At 43.5% G+C, this 17,587-nt stretch overlaps 1 protein-coding gene across 3 annotated transcripts in view; it reads right to left on the bottom strand.

Moving 5' to 3' along the window:
• The window catches only part of AMPD3 (adenosine monophosphate deaminase 3), a 61,139-nt gene that overhangs the window by 33,043 nt on the left and 10,509 nt on the right, over window positions 1-17,587 (bottom strand). For all 3 annotated transcript variants that reach the window (XM_029582662.1, XM_029582663.1, XM_029582664.1), the window contains 2 exons: window positions 16,880-17,087; window positions 2,134-2,299 (listed from right to left, as the gene is read on the bottom strand). In XM_029582662.1, coding sequence (XP_029438522.1) covers window positions 2,134-2,299; window positions 16,880-17,087 — 374 coding nt within the window. The remainder of the gene's footprint in view (window positions 1-2,133; window positions 2,300-16,879; window positions 17,088-17,587) is intronic.

The following is a 17,587-nucleotide window of genomic DNA, read 5'->3' on the forward strand; positions in this document are numbered from 1 at the left end:
TGCTTTCCTAACGTGCGTCCAGCCACCTCTCCTGGGCACGCGATACCATATTTAAATGAGAGTTGCGCTAAAAAGGAGGCACTGGGTACAATAGCGCGCCCCTAATGTCTCCTTAACAGCGAAAGCCCAGGAGAGATGGATGACAGTGGGTTTGGAAAATGGATGCTCATAAAATTGAGCGTCCCTTTTCCTAACCTGACCCACCAGCACATTTTTTAAATTTGTATTTATTTATTTTTAATCTTTTGGTTCCTCAGTCTTTAATATCGTGGTGATATTAAGTGGTGATGTACAGAAAACCAGTATTTTTCTGCTTGTCTGTGCACTTTTTTTGGGTTGCTGAGAAATTAACGCCTGCCCTTAGGCAGGTGCTAAATTTCTAAGCATAAAACGTGCGGATCGGGCACACATTTTAAATTTCTGTATCCCGTGCGAATTGCTGATAGCCTCATCAACATGCATTTGCATGTTAAGAGCGCTATTAGTTTCAGGGGGGTTTGGACGCGCATTTTGGATGCATTAAACCCCGTATCGTATAAGGGATAGTAGACGCGCGTCTAATTCGCGCGTCCAACCGCGGGTAAAACAGTGCACCCTGGTGTATCGGCCTGACTATGATCACAGGTAGTTAGACATCAATAGATCCCCCTGCTATGAGGGCTTACAGCTAATAACACCTGCCAAAGACTGTGGCAGCTTGAGATCCTTCCCTTTTCTCTCTACAAGCCTTTCACCCCTCCAGCCTCTCGTCTCCCTACCATCTTTATCCCTCCTCAGCCCTGCCCTTAAATCAGTCTCCAGCTGTTTCTGCTCTGGCCCATTGGAGGCAGCCCTGGGAAGAAGGGAGCTGTCACCAGGCTGATCGCAGTGGTTGGGCTGAGGCAGAGGAGATGCAGCAGTTACTGCTGGTCTGCCCTCAGCAAGTGAAGAGCAGAGATGCTGCACGCAAGTTTGGCCCAGCGGGATGGGCTCTGCTGAGCAGCGTCGGCAGTATTCTGGCCAAGAATACGAGATGAGGTGAATTTTTTAACACACAAAATGCCACCCCCTCTCCCCGCCAAAAAAAAAAAAAAAATGTTCTATCCAGACCAATATTGTAAATATACTGCTGATTGGTCCATGTGATATCAACTCTAAAACCACTAACTGTGCCCAGACCTTATCAGAAAAACAAATGTGGCTATGTCAACATTATTCATCTATATGGATGTTACCACTCCCTCACCACTCTTGTTCCAACGCTTTGTACTAAATATGAGCCTATCCTCAAACAATGGAGGTGTCAAAACTCTCTAAAATAGATCTCTCAGCTGCTAATACTACCCTAGAAGCACTTTCATGTCTGGACTCTGTCATTTCCTCTTTTGGTTTTATTTCTAGATCTCCTTGTGCAGATATAGTTCATTTCTAATGTTAAACATTGTCAAAATGTAAAAAAGGTCATGCCAATTTCCTTGCGGCCAAATGCCCTATTTTTAAAACCCCTCCTCCCTGGTTTCACTCTCCAGTGGCTCCGACTATCTTCACACTTTATGCAAAAATCCATATGATATCTGCATGAATTTCTGATCAGAGTAGGCAAAGCAGCGTCCAGCTGTCAGAGGGTCACCATAGTGCAAGTAACTGAAAGGGAACACAGTTTCCCTGGCATTTCAAGCCACCAGTATGCTCAGTATTTCCTAACTATTCTTGAGAAAAGCAAATGTGTTTGCAGTGCTGGTTCACATACAATAAGTAAGTAAAAAATAAATAAAGGTCCACAAATAACACTAGGTGGCATCTTATCACTGGACAAACCTAATTCAATTGTGGCTCGCTTTCCAAAGCTATACTCTCAAAAGCTAGTCCAAGGAAATAAAAAACAAACCACCCTGCAACTTCTTCAGACTATCTTTGGGAAGGATGGCACCATTCACTCCTGGTAATCACACATCCAGATTTGAACCACATCCATCTCCATCTTCAATAAAAAAGTCTATTCTGGAGCTTTATTTGCTACTGAACAAAACGCCAGAGCGTTGGAAGGGTCTGGAAAACAGAACCTTCTGTTAATTACTTTTTAAATAATGCTTCTGAATATAATGCCTAGTAATCACGACCACAGTCATGGGTTCACCGGCCCCAGTCACCAACCTGGAAATACTTCGTCCTCCAGCTTCCACTTCTCATCGTGCATGGAATACAGATACTTTGCCGTTGTTCTGGGAAAGCGATGGTAGGCCAGCCGAGCATACTTCTCTCGAATGAGCAGAGCTTTCGCAAGACCTTTAGCGGCCTGTTCATAGTCATCTACCGTGACCTACAAGAAAAGATCCTTTTATTATCAACAGTTGGGAAGGGAAAATAAAAAAAAAAAAGAGTTATGCCATGTGTGCTACATATGTTAACTTATAACAATTAGCCACAAGGTGGTATCATCCTATATTTCACTGTTTTCTACTTCTTGTCTCTGGTGTTACTTTAACCTTGTGTGTTGCTTGCTGGGTAATACAACATGGCACACGTTCACAAGCAACTTTCAGTTATGTTTATTTCTATATATGAAATATATTTCTATGCATGCCATAAGCATCTCAAAAAAAAGATATAGTTGCACTGGAGAAGGTACAGAGAAGGACGACCAAAATGATAAAGGGGATGAAATGGCTCCCCTATGAGGAAAGGCTAAAGAGGTTAGGGCTGTTCAGTTTGGAGAAGAGACGGCTGAGGGGGGATATGATAGAGGTCTACAAAATCATGAAAGGAATTGAAGGGGTAAATGTGAGTCTGTTATTTACTCTTTTGGATTATACAAGCACTAGGGGGTACTCCATGAAGTTAACAAGTAGCACATTTAAAACAAATCGGAGAAAATTCTCTCACTCAATGCACAATCAAGCTTATCTTATGTTCTTATCAAGCTCTAGAATTTGTTGCCAGAGGATGTGGTTAAGGCAACAGGTTTGGATAAGAAGTTCATAAACTGCTATTAATCAATAGGGAACAGCCACTGCTTGTTGCTGGCATTTGTAGCATGGGACCCTCGGTCAGACCCAGTATAGCAAGACATCTGTTCTTATGTAACCTGCATTTCTTCTCTTCAGCTGAATTAGAAAGCTCCTGGAGTACAAAGGGCTCAGAAGTCAAGGCTTGCCCTAATATTGATTGGCTTAGGGCTGCTTGTGCCCTCCTTTGAATTCTGAAACCCAAGAACATTTCTGCATCATGGCAGCTATCAGCATTCTGCCCTCCCCCTCACCCCACCCATGAAGGTTAGTGCTGACTAAGTAGCAACTGGGAAAGTTTCAGGGCTGTATTTGAAGTCACAGGCTTAAATGAGACACTAAGGAGAGTAATGAGCATTGAGTCCCACCACATTTATAAATCAAAATTTGAGCCTTGGAACAGAAAGGATACAGAATCCATTCTTGATGCATTGGTAGCCTATTTCAGGCTTGCAAAACAAATATATGAATGATTCATAGCTGGCTGCTGCAAACAAGGTTAAGATGAATCCATTGAGAACTTTATCACACTTGAGAGAGAAAGCAGAGACATGTCAGTATGGCCCACTGAATGATGAACTGATGCAAGATAAACTAGTCTTTGGCATAACCAATGAGCGCACAGGTCACTGTCTGAGAGAATGAGACTTAAATTTGAATACAGCTATTATAATATGTCGCACTGCAGAGTTTACTGACTTAGAATACAATGGAAGGTTGACAGCGTTAATCCAACAAATAAGCATTGATGAAGCATAGATGTCTACTGTGATAAATGCCAGCAAGGTAACCCATCTGCAACATGTAGGTATTGTGGCAATGTACATAAGCGAGGGAAAGAACAATGTCCAACATATAGAAAAACATATACGTCATGTGGTAGTCAATCATTTTGTGAGCGTGCGTCTTATCAAGTAACAGGCAAAATACAGTGAGTTGGGAGGAGATAGAGTCAGATGATGCAGACTTGCTCAGTACAGATGTGATATCAGGCACTATATGAAAAAAACAGGACATAAATGGTTTGCAATTCTCAAGATTAAATAATACAATCCTGTCAGCTGGACTCTGGGGCAATATGTAATGTCATGTGTCTGAAAGACAAGAAGGATGTTGGCACCGAGGGCACAAATACAACCAAGCAGCACTAAATTGAAGCTATATTCAAGAGAACTAGATGTTTTGGGGACTTTCATGTATGCTTCACTGCATTTGAATCTACCCATGAGCTTGAGTTTGAGATCGTGAAAGCCAATCAGAAACAGCTGCTGTCCAGTTTCATATGTGAACATCTTGGGTTAATACAATTCATCATTCCTGTTAAGCTAAACTGCATACAACAGCATCAATGCATCAGATCGTTGAGACAACAGCTGATCAATGAACATGATGATGTGTTTATGTAACAGATTCCACTAGTCCAGAAGTGGTCCAATTTGAGCTTTATATCAGAATTTCACCAGTCCAATGTGGTCCATGAAATGTACCAGTAGCCATAAAGCCAGAGGTATAATCACAGCTGCACAGGCATGAAGCTAATGGTCATTTTGCACCTTTGACCAAACTGACTGATTGGATAAGCAATATGGTGGTAATAAGGAAGCTGGAGAAACTGAAAAATCAGCAGTGACCCAAATTTTCTACACCTAGCACTGAGGAGATCTCATTGCATCATGCCAATGCTTGAAGCTGCCTAAGGATTGAGTTTTTACACTCGCTGAGGCACAGGATGCCTTCCTGCAATGTAAGCTAGATGAGGAAAGCAGTCTCATGACAACATTCTGGACCCCTGGAGCAAAAAAATAAGAGAGATGGTTCAAACTACCATTTGGAGTCTTGGTAGCACCAGGGATGTATCAGTGGGAGCAGCATCAGCAAGGCTCAGTGGTATTGAGCCAATAGCAGATGACATCATCATGGCTATGGTGACACTGATAAAAGAAGCAGAACACTGTCATGACAAGCTCATGGTGGATCAATGCAGGCAGGTAAAGCAAGGCTTAGTGTGAAGAAATTGCAATTCTGGGTGAAGGAAGTCTGCTTCCATGGTCACATCCTGTCTTCACAGGAACTGAAAGCTGACCTGGATCAAGTTAGAGCTGTACATGCCATGTAGAGCCTACAGACAAGAGTTCCATTGGGTTTGTGATTTACCTAGCAAAAAAATTCATGCCACGCCTATCAGAGGTATGTGAGCCCTTGAGAAGTTTTCAGGACAAGGATGCCATTTGGCACAGGCTTCTAAAGCAGTGAAGGAAATAAAGTGCTTGGATGTAGATGCACTTTGTGTTGAGGTTCTACAATGTCACCAAGCCTGTTTTGATACAGAGCGATGCTAGTAAAAAAAAAAAAAGAGCTTGGATCTGGTTTGATGCAAGAGGGTCAGAGATTGTTCTTTTCTTCTGGGGCAACTTACCTCAGCTGAACGGAACTTTATGTGAATTTAAAAGGATTGTTTGAGCAGTCTTTGCCTGCCAATGTTTCCGCCATTACCTTTATGTCCCTCCGCAATATAATTACAGCAGAAACTAACCATAAGCTGCTGATAGCAATCTTCAAGCTGCCCTTAAGGTGTGCTGTCAAGCGTCTTCAGAGAATGCTGTTTACATTGCAGCTTTACAAGCCAGGCCCTGAGATGTGTATTAGTGATCCACTTAGCAGAACTACAGCAGAACAGCATCAGTGGTCCAGAGCATCTCCGGGTTTGTTGGGTGCAAGAGGAACATAACGAACATTGCACAAATCAAGCAAGCGGATTATCTTAATGTTACGGACAAGAGACTGCAGCAGATCATACAGCACGCTGCAGGAGATGAGACCATGGAGTCACTGAAGTCTGTGGTCCTGAACAGTTGGCCAGAAAAGGAGGAGAAAGTACCAATTACCATAAGGGAATATAGGTCATTCAAGGATGTGCAGGGAGGTGCCTCTAAAAAAAAAAAAAAAAAAAAAAAAAGTACTTTTTGTAAAGGAAAAGGCTATCAGAAGCTTCAGCTGTTCTGAGTGCCCTCAGAGTAAAAAGGCCTCACTAGACCTTGACCTCATGTGATGTCAGAGTAGTGTCAGTGTGATCATGAGGAATACCACTCCCCAATGTGAATATAAAACCCCTCCACCCATGTGATGCAGAGGCAGTACTAAGGAGAGGGATTCCAAAATCTGGAGTATTGGGACTCTCTCTTCACAGAGTGCTGCCAGTGGGCCTCTCTCTTTACAGAGAAGATTCAGGAGATGAGAAGTGATCCTGCTCAATGGAGGTGGCTGGGACCTAGCGATAGGTTGGCCCGGCCTTATCTAAGAAGAATTACAGGAAGAATGAAATCATAGGACTCCGGGGATGGGAAGGATGTCGGGGCTCCTCAAAGCGATTTCCCTGGAAGCTGAGGAAAGAGTGAACTGGGAGATGCCAGAGAGGTGGCATCCTACCTAGGAAAGTCCACAGAGTCAAAAGACTGATCAAACTCAAATCAGCCAGAGACTCTAGAAAGAGGAAGAGAAACAGACGAGTAAAGAACTGCAATTCTCTACAGATACTGGGAGGGCATCTTCCCCTAAGAGCTTATCTGTGGGGATAGAAGTGGTGGGTGGGAAGAGAGATTTTTTATTTGTACTGTGGTCGGAGGAATGCCAGAATTTCTTTGGACCTTCTTTTTCCATGCCTTCTGTTGCAGTAAAGAACTTTACTTTTGAACAATAGCCTGGGAGTGCAGAGCAATTTTTTTTTTTGTGTGGCGTGACTGTACTGGTGAGTAGGAAGAGCCCCAGCATAAACAAAGAAAATCCCTAAGGGCTTTGAAAAAAAAACTCTGACACCCCCCGTGTGGGAACCCCAGGAGGTCATGGGGCCTTGTGTGATCAGTTGCCCTCTCTGTGTGCCTCCGTGTCCAAGAGTTGACCGGGAAGGGGGCTACAGATTAAATCAGCATACAAAATGCAGTCTATACAAATGACCAAGGTTCTTTATACCCAAATCGCTGCAATCAGAGATGCCAGCACATATACATTCAAGCCACATCTATGGAGGAGGCATGTTACATGCAGAACGCAATACCTTATGCTGGCCTAATGTGCAAGGTGAGATCAAAGACTGTCAACAATTATTCTATCTGCAATGAATATGTGCACAGCAGCAGAAGGAAACTATGATGTCACATGACATACCAATGTGGCCTTGGCAGATTGTCAACATGGACTTAATTATACTGGCAAAGAATGCCTGCTGATCGCTATTTAGACTGCTGAGAAACTGAACTGCTGCCAAACCTGTCTGCAGAGGCCACAGTCAAGTGCTGCAAGATACAATTTGTATGTTATGGTCAATCCGCACTGAACAGATGTATTTTTGAAGTTGCAAAATGTAAAAAATGCATAAATAACCAGTACGAGCAATTTCAGATCATCAAGCTCAACGTGCATTTTAAACAGTTTGCTGCCAGCTGGGAGTTTGAGCATGTCACTGCATGACCATGGCTCTCACAAGCTAACGGCAAAGCTGAATCAGCTATGAAGAAAGTCAAATACCTGTGCAAGAAGGCAGAAAGGGATGGCAGAGACGCATGTAAAGCTATACTCCAGTGCAGAAACACACCAATAGAAGGCATAGACAGCAGCTCAGCACAGAGCCTCAAAGCAAGGAAACTGAAGACATCATTGTTAATAATCACTAAACTATTTGAGTCCTTCACAAAAGAGACAGAGTTAGAAAAGGTACAGAGAAGGGCGACCAAAATGATAACGAGGAAGGAACAATCCCCCTATGAGGAAAGGCTAAAGAGCTTAGGGCTCTTTAGCTTGGAGGGAAGATATGACAGAGGTCTATAAAATGAGTGGCGTTAAAGGAATAAATCAAAAATCGGTTGTTTACGCTTTCAAAAAGTACAAAGACTAGTGGACATGCAATTGCCGCCTAGAATCGTAGGTAGGCAGATTATAAATGTTTAAAATAAATAAATGAAATAAGTTACTAGGAAACTTATTTAAGACAAATAGGAGAAAAATACTTTGTTACTCAACGCATAATTAAACTCTGGAATTCATGGCCGGAAGAGGTGGTAAAAGCTGTTGGTGTGGCTGGGTTTAAAAGGTTTAGATAAGTTCTTGGAAGAAGAGGTCCATAAACCATTAAGAAGGACTTGTGGAAATCCACTGCTTATCCCTGACATAAGCAGCATGAGATCTATTTTTTTTGGGGGGATCCTGCCAGGTACTTGTTACCTGGATTGGCCACCGCTGGAAACAGGAAACTGGGCTTGATGGACCCTGGGTCTAATCCAGAAAAGCAAATTTTATCTTCTAATTGTTAAGGCTGCAACAGCTTAGGGGAGAAAACTATAAAATAAACAAAAAACTACAGTGCCTTTCACATTCAGCAGACGGCATCATTAATCAGCTAACTATCCTGCATCTGGAGGCACAGCCCCCAAGTAATTTTTTAAATGATAGTTTTTGCTTTTTTGTTCTTCCTAGCAGAAAATAATCCAGACCAGTGCATTTCAATGGAATTTTTATGATGAATCATTAGTAACTGTCAAAATGCTAGTGATGCATCGAAAATTCGTTTGACCATCGTGAAGACCACTTCAGAGGCAAAAACCTGTTGATTAAAATGCACTTCAGTATTCCCATGGTAACGGGCAATAAAATGCATTCCATCTGGGGGAGGAACGGAGGTCAGAGCACTAGAAATGAAGTCTTGGAACATGAGCGCAGGAGTCCCCACCGACTCCTTGTGTGACCTTGGGTAAATAGTGTTATTGTGATGTGCCTCTGGAACGGAGGTTGTTGCCGGTTTTAGTGCAAATTTTTTTTTTTTAAAGTGTTATCTTTCCAAGAAAAGATTCCTGCATAACCGCAGCAGAATAAAGCTGTATGTTCTTTCAATATTATTTCCCAGGAAACATTTTCTCCTGTTGAAGCATAACTGCCTTTCTTTCCCCAACTTCTGTGGCTACCTCCAGCTCAAGGGCAGTTCTGTAATGAGGCAGGGTGAGGTGGCCACGTCAGGCGGCAAAATCTGCCCCTCCCCCAAACTCCTCTAGCAGCCACCTCACCCTGCTATCAAAACAAAGGACCTGTGGGCTGCCAGTGGCAGTGACATACTGAGGGAGGGGGGGCGCTGATGGCCCACAGGGAGGCCCATGCAGTTGCCGGTGGGTCTCATTCCACCGGTGGCTGAACAGGGAACTACTGCTATGCTGTGTGCCGGCTGCACACATCAGGAAGATCGGTGGGGCCGTGGTGAAGCTCATCCCAGCACGGCCCGAAGAAAAAAAAGTTCATGTCCAAACCTCCAGGTGCTCCTCCTTCCTGCCTGCCTGGACCCGGAAGAAAAATGTTGCTGGAGCCACGTGGGCAGGAAGAAGGAGGAGCAACCACCCACAGAAGCGGAACAGCGTTTGTAGTGTAGCAGGGGCCCAGCAACAGGGCCACTGTGGATCCCACCTCGTGGCAGCCCGAGAAGAGGAGGCCTGGCAGCAGGGCCGCTGTGGATCCCACCTCGCGGCAGCCCGAAAAGATCAGGGCCACCACAGAGGTGAGAGAGAGAGAGAGGCTGAGGCCCTGTAGAGTGTGTGTATGAGAGTGATTTGAGAGACTGTGTGTGGGAGTGAGAGCCTGTGCGTAAATATGTATGAGAGAGATAGCGTGTGAGAATGAGAGCCTGTGTGTGTGTGTATGTGAGAGAGAGAGAAACATGTGAGAAAAAGAACCTGAGTGTGGTCTGATGGAAGAAAAGACAGATGGAGAGAGAAGAAACAGAAAGAAAAAAAAAAAGACCCTGTAAAAGGAATTGACAAAGAAACCAAGAAAGGGAAGGTAGAAAAAAAAAAAGCCTGTGACCAACTAATTAGAAAACTAAGATCAGACAGCAAAGGTAAAAAAAAAAAAAAAAAATGTAATGATTAGCATACGTTTTCTTTGGAATGTGCAAGAGTAGCACTTTCTCTATGCCAATCTCACAATATATGGATCAGCATGGAGGAACTGGAAGCCTGCAAATTTTTTTTTTTAACACTGTGAGACCTGCACAGAGGAGGCAGCAGAACGGGCTTCAGTGCCAGTAGCAGCAAGCGGCGACTCCCCAAATAGCCACCCGGCAGCAGCAGAGGAACAAGAGAGGCTCCGAGGTTGCTGGCAAAAGAAAGAGAAGGGGAGTCTGCATGTGTGGGAATGCATGGGGGTCTGCCTGAGGCTGTAGGAGAATGAATGGGTGCCTTCCTGGGGTCTGTCTTGTGTGAAGATAGGCACCTGCATGTGTGTGATTTGGTGCCTGCCTGGTGTGTGAGAATGACTGGGGGCTTGCCTGGGTGTGTGTTTGTGAGGGAGCGAAAGAAAGAAAGAAAGAAAGGTTGTGGGTGCGTATTAGAGTATGTATGCCTGACACCTTCCCGATCGACGCTGGTGTCCCCTAGTGTTCGGCACTATCTGCAACATCCTCATGCTTCCACTCTGTAAATTACTGTCCAATCTAGGAATCTATCTATATGCTGATGACATTCAGTTCTACAAACCATGCACCATTTCTGTTGAAAATACAGCACAGACGCTGGCATCAGACAGGAAGACCATTCAACATGAACTATCCAATCGCAAACTCTCTAAATACTTAAAAAAAAACAAAAAAAAAACCTGAAATCATTCTGTTAAGAAGAAATCCTCCAACAATGCTCCCCAAGACACTTGACCTAGGTAACTTCAATATCACACCCTCAGACCAAGTGTGGGACTTGGAACGACGGTATATAAAATGGCTAAATAAAAAATAAACAAATAAATGTATGTGTGCATATGAGACAGAATGGACAAGTGAGTGTGTGTGTCTGGAAATCAAGAGTTCCCAGTATGGACAGCAGGGGGGGGTTTTTTGTTTTGTTTTTTTAAATCCTTATTAGTTTAATTATTGGGTGTTATTTGATGTGTGCGCTGTTTTGAAATATTTTATTGGAGCTTAGGAAATTAAAAAAAATTGTATACAATTTTAATAAATAGAATAACTTCTATTTGACAGTAGTTTTATGTAAGACTTTATTAGAAAGTCAAGACAAACCATTTAACATACCTGACTCTGAAGTATGTCAAACTACAGAAGAGAAATACAGCCATAATCAGCAATTTCCATTTTACATTCCCCCCCCAGCCACAAGGTAAACAGAAGACCAGTTGAGGTATAAAGGCAAACAATGGCATAGAACACATCAACACAATCAGGGAGAATTAATAAGAGGACTTCTGGCCCTAGGAGACAGAGGTTTTAGGTACACACCCCAAATGTTAATAAAGTCCTTTTTGCAATTAAATGACCGGGTGGTGGTTTCATTCTGCATTTGCATAAGGGTGTGCAGTTTGTTTCACCATAGCCCAAAGCTGGGGGGGGTTGGAAGCCTGCCAGGGTAACTGTATGCCCTTCTTTGCGCAAGTCTTCCGAAGGAGAAGGCACTTATCCCGTTCTCGCACTTGAAAAAAAGAGGAGGCAGCATCAAAAAAAGGGCACCTTCTGGTGTAAGCACCACAGATTCTCTCTCTTGGCAGGCCAGATATCTGCAAATCTTGCCCAGCCCCAAAAACAATGATCAGACTATAAATAACCCCGCTGGAGGTAAGTAAGCCCTGCGCAGAAACTTAAATTGCATCTCCCGTAGGCTGGTCAGTAGTTTTAAAATATTCTTTTTTGTACTATGGTTTTACTATTATAACTGATGCTTTATGTTTCTTGATTTTATTGTTTTATGGAGGATTGGTGGTTCTATTTTTCCATGGTTACACATAGAGTCTGGCTTCTTGGGGTTTCCATTTCAGTTTTTGTCTAATTTGTGATCCTTTATTCTGTATTTGGTGAGGGTCTGTCTCTGCTCTGTGTGTGACCATGATGAGAGATTATGCTAGCGTGTAAGGATCTATAGCAAAATCGGGTTTTTCTTTTGTTTCCCCGGTAGGTGGTGTATTGGTATTCTGGGACCCAATGTAATATTCACCTGTGCTTTTTTCATAGGTAGGACTCTTGTTTGAGTCCTTGTTACTACTGTTACGTTATGATAGGTTTGCTGTATAGATTTTGAGTCTTTTTTGCAAGGTTCGTGTTCACAATGTGCCTGGCAGTGGAAGGTGTCTTGTGCTGCTATTACTGTGAGGCGATACCAGAATTTGAAAATATTTTTTTTGTATGATGAGCTGTAAGGGAAACATCCAAACTCTGTAGTTGGGGTAATTTCTGCAAATGCTCAGTGTTTTACAGAACTGGAGGTGCAGGATTTATGTCCCTTCCTGTATAAATTCCAGACTTCCCTCTCACAGCCATGCAGAATTAGTTAAATGAGGCTATCAAAGTTTTAAGAAGGGTTTTTAAAATTACACAGAAGACCCGTTGAACTTTAAGACGTTTTTTTTATAGCCAATTTCAAAGCAGGGGGCCAGGCTATGGAGGTGGGTCTGATGAGGAAATGTCATTTTGGCTCCCCCCAAAAGATTCTTCTGACTAGAGACGCCACTGATTTTCTGTGACCTTAAGCATTAGTACAAGAAGGATAGGGGGAGTGCTGGAGAGGCACACAAATGCATTGGCCGCCGGAGACCCTCGGTACGCCGCTGACCGGTGGAACCCAATCTGCCCGGCGGCAAAGAAAAGAAGAGGCTCAGTAGCCACCGGCAGAACTCAACCTGCCGACAGCTGAAAAAATAAGCAGAAGCCCAGTGGCCACTATGGAAGCTAACGCTCCAGCTGCTGAAGAACAAGCAAAGGCCTCATGTGCCACCAGCAGAGCCCAACCTGCTGGCGGTCGAAAAACAAAAAGCGACCCTCTGCTACAGGTGACTGCTGAACTCATCTGCCGACAGCCTTGAAGGCGTGTGAGTGAGGTAGAGGGAGCGGGTATGCGTATATATATATGAATGTGTGTGTGTGTGTGTGAAAGCATTCATGCGTGGAGAGTGAGAACCTGTGTGTGTGAGAGAGCATCTGTGTATATGAGTGTGAACAAACGTGTGTGTGTGTGTGAGAAAGAAAAGAAAGCGCCCCCCCCCCCCCCACCCTTCCTGCCACCAATCCACAGAAATCCCAGGATAACTGGAAATCAAAAGTTCCCAGATATGGATTTTTTTTTTTAATTCTTACTAGGCTTAATTATTGGGTATTATTTCATGTGTCTGCTATTTAGAAATATTTTATTAATGTTTGGGAAAAATTGTATAATTTTTATATGAAATTTTAATTACTGGTTATTGTGCTATTCATCAGCTTTTTAAAATATTTCTTCTTTTTATTAGTAAGGTTTTACTATTATGATGGGATGTTCACAACGACTGTTGGTATATAAAACTGTTAAATAAATAAAAATGATTGTTTCATACTTCTTGATTTTATTGTTTTGAGGAATGGCATTTCTGTTTTTCCATTGTTGCACTGCATATCGCGTGGCTTGTTGCAGTTTTCAGTTCGGTGTTTGTCTACATGTTTGTTTATATTGAATGGTGGTCTCTATTCTGTATTTGGTGAGGGTCTGAATGTGGGCTGCATGTGTAATTGAGGTAAAGTCTCCTGCTAGTGTGAAGTTTTTATTTTAGGATCTATAGCAGGTTGGCTTTTTCTGTTTTCCTATTTTTTTTTTTTTAGGACCTGCTGTAATATCTGCAGTGTTGCCTTTTCGTAGTAAAGGTTTTTACTGTTTCAGTAATGGCAGTTAGTGTTATTTCTTAGTATGGGAGGTAGACTACTGTAATTGTAATTTAGTTTCCTTATGGCTTTCTGGAGGCAAAGCCCACATCCAACATGCATTACCGTAGGCCTAATACCATATGCATGCCAAGGGTTTATTTTGCTTTCTTCTAGAGCTTTCCAGACAAGAACATAAGAACATGCCATACTGGGTCAGAACAAGGGTCCATCAAGCCCAGCATCCTGTTGCCAACAGTGGCTAATCCAGGCCATAAGAACCTGGCAATTACCCAAAAACTAAGTCTATTCCATGTAACCAATGCTAATGGCAGTGGCTATTCTCTAAGTGAACTTAATAGCAGGTAATGGACTTCTCCTCCAAGAACTTATCCAATCCTTTTTTAAACACAGCTATACTAACTGCACTAACCACATCCTCTGGCAACAAATTCCAGAGTTTAATTGTGCGTTGAGTAAAAAAGAACTTTCTCCGATTAGTTTTAAATGTGCCCCATGCTAACTTCATGGAGTGCCCCCTAGTCTTTCTACTATCCGAAAGAGTAAATAACCGATTCACATCTACCCGTTCTAGACCTCTCATGTGCACCACAGTAGCACATGTAAAAATAATATGCATGTTGTGATATTTTTATCACGGAAAACTATACTTTGAATGTCTTCATGTAAAATTGGTTATTATAAATGCTAACTTTTTTTTTTTTAATTGTGTGTGGTGAGGGTTGGGAAGGAGGGGGATGCAAGGCTCTAAGGTTCACCTGGAGCACCCGATACCCTTGCACTGGGCCGGCAGGGAATTTGCCACACACAGATCCCTGTCATTCACCCATCCCCCACTTCTTCAGGGGCAAATGCTGGGGAAACAGGGGAGACAAGTGGTGGTGGGGGGGGGGGGGGGGGGGGTCGCCAGCTTCCTGGAAATCCTGAGTTATCCCAGATACTCTGCTTATTCCTCTGGGAGCTCTGGCCCCTGCTTCCGCAGCATTTCAAATCCCCGAAAGGACCAAACTATAAAGAGACCCTACCCTCCTTCCCCCTCTTAATGATTTGACCTGTACTGTGCCTTGGGGGGGCAGGGGGGCTGCCACCTCATCCCTCACGTCAAGCAGCCGATTCCCGCCAACAGGCAATATGCCTATAAAATTACTGTGGTGGAAACTCAAAGTTTCCTATGGACAATTCCATTCTTAAACCCATTTCAAAAGATAAAAAAAGTAAAAGATGTCACGGAGCAGTAAATGCTCTTTGCACACTCTGCATTTGTACTTTTCACCCCCACTGTACTGTAACCTATGATGTACTTATAATCTCCTTTCCCTTCACCCAATGCGAGGAGCGTAGCTCGTCAGAAAGGTATCGGCGGGCCAACGAAATGGTATTCTTTGTGGCCTTTATTCAGATTTAAGCGGACGAACTCGTCAGCCCCGCGACACTCTCCTTACAGGAGGATCCCCTGGATAAAATCAAGCCAGGTTTGATTGGTTGTCTCATTTGACACCTGTGCTTTTCCGAGGGCTCAATAGTTTGACCTCCCCCCCCCCCCGACAGATGCGTAAAAGCCTGCTTGAGGCAGAGTTCTCACGCGGGGGGGGGGGAGGGGGGGGAGGTCAGAAGCGCTAAGCAACTTTTTCCGTAGACACAAAAATGGAGGAATCCCTTACTGGCTCTGGACCACAGAACATCGTATTTGGAAATGTCCTCCCCGTGTATCCTGGAAATGCAGTGATCCTTCAAAGAGAAAACATCCCCTGCAGGGTCCATTGTCCTGGGGATGTCAGTCTGCAGAAAGCAATCAGGCAGGGCTCTTACACGGGTTCTGCCAGGGGGCTGCTGGTTTGAAAGATCGGAAACGCACGCAGGAATTCAATGCTCAGGCATAAGCCACAAACTGGAACAGCGCTGGAAATCAATTTGCTAACCCGTTGCGGATTAACGAAAAAACGACTCGCAGAGAAATAGGCACATTTTGGGAAGAAAAAAAAAAAAAAAAACCGCAGTCGTGCCTTAGCTTTCTCTTTTCTGGAACCTCCCCTGCCTCATCCAGTAAAAAGCTGCGATAAGGAAGCCGCTCTCTCTGCATTTTTACTGGGAACTAAAGTAACTGTGGCATTGGTGTCAGTCAGGTCAACTGCTGGCTTCTCTGGCATCAACAACGAAAGAAAAAAAAAATAAGGAATAAATAAAATCGGATTTTTCATGAGAAAGTCAAATACAGACAAGACAGCTTAAGTGGTTAGAAATAGAAAGCTGTTCCATTGCTGCTAGTTTAGCATTTCCATTTTCCGCCTGCCGTGATGCGGCAATCGTTTGTTGGAAGAGGCGAGCCCTTCTTAAAGCAGCGCTGCTTGCAGGCGCCGTAGGCTTTTCACCTTTCAGAACTGCAAGACAGGACACGGCACTGAGTGGCACAGATTGATGGCTCTGCGCTGTCCTCAATATTTCCATGCCCGTAATGCTGCTAGATGGTGATGCAGCAAGTCCTTGTAATAGCAGCTCTGCTATTGGTTGACACAAAAGAAGAAGCCTCTTTTCTTTCAACCTGGCAGCTTCCTTTTGCTTTTTTTTTTTTTTGGGCTTTCAGCTCTATCGGAAGCAGAGCTGGCACCATGAACCTTCGCTTGCAACTACCCAGGGATTCCCCACCCCCTATTTATTGTGACAGTGACAATCCTTGGCCAGGCTGCCGTGCACCGAAGCTCCATTTGGAACCCTATATCCGGACATGGGGTGTCACCATCGCATGATGGCCATGACGCCATCCCTTCCCCCAGGGACTGCGAGTGATGCTTCTACTGCAACGCCAGCCCCTCCTGATCCAGGGGGGATGGAAGATCTGGGCTGGAAATTGAACCCTGGTTCTTCTGCATGGCAGAGCCCAGCATCATCTGGCTGGACATCAAGAGAAAATTTTCTAACACCATTGTGATAGCCATTGACAATAAGATTAAGTAATTACAATACAGCCCTATACAATGTGATGTCATATCGTTCATGCAAATGTCTGTCAACATGGTTTGAAATTATATGTAGCATACGTACAAGATAGAGTAAACTAAAGTACTTTACTGCCCTTACAGTACCTGCTTTCCATGCTACCATCATCCATTCAAAAGGGCTTCTTATACTGTGCCTAGTGGAAATCTTTTGAAAATAATGTTCTACATACAATGCAAATATTTTTATGATGTTGGAAAAAAAAAAAAAAAAAAAAAAAGATAGATATATTTCTTACCCCTGCACAGTAATCTCCACTAATGGTGACTCGTTGAAATTCTGGGACTTCGCATGGTTCCTGTGAGATCTGCACAATGCCTGGAAGGGTAGCAATTGCTGGCTGAACTGGAGTCACTGGAGACACAACCGGGGTGATGGTTGGAACCTTCCAATCTTGAATCTGCAGTGAAAGGGACTGGGACCGAATCATCTTGAAACTTTTCTTCCTATGATCCATTGTGTTAAAAGGAAAAGCAAAATCAGAATCTAAAGCACGGAAAGGAATAAGAGAGGCGAACGTCTATTTGGTGTACTCTAGGGAAGTAACTCCATAGATGAATAATGTGATTAGCTTGCACTGTGTAACCAGTGACATGGAGGATGGTAAAAGGATCAAGCACATTCTCCTTCATATGAACGAATGTCAGGCCTGCTGCATATTCACTTATAGAGGAACACTGACATCTTATCCCGATTCACCAAGGCAGGGCTTCCCAGACACAGCATGGGAAACCCACAGTCAACTTGTTTTTTGGAAAATCCACAATGAATATGCACAGGATAATGCGCACGCACACAACTTACAGGGAACATTGATTTGTTATTAAACAAATCAAGCAACATTCAGATTAGGAAAAATCACAAATCACACTTTTTTTTGGGGGGGGGGGGTGGGGGAACAAGTCAGTGAAATGAACAACCGTACAACAGAGAAAAAAAAAACGTT

This window comes from Rhinatrema bivittatum, chromosome 17, assembly GCF_901001135.1.
Source record: "Rhinatrema bivittatum chromosome 17, aRhiBiv1.1, whole genome shotgun sequence".
Taxonomy (NCBI): Eukaryota; Metazoa; Chordata; class Amphibia; order Gymnophiona; family Rhinatrematidae; genus Rhinatrema; species Rhinatrema bivittatum.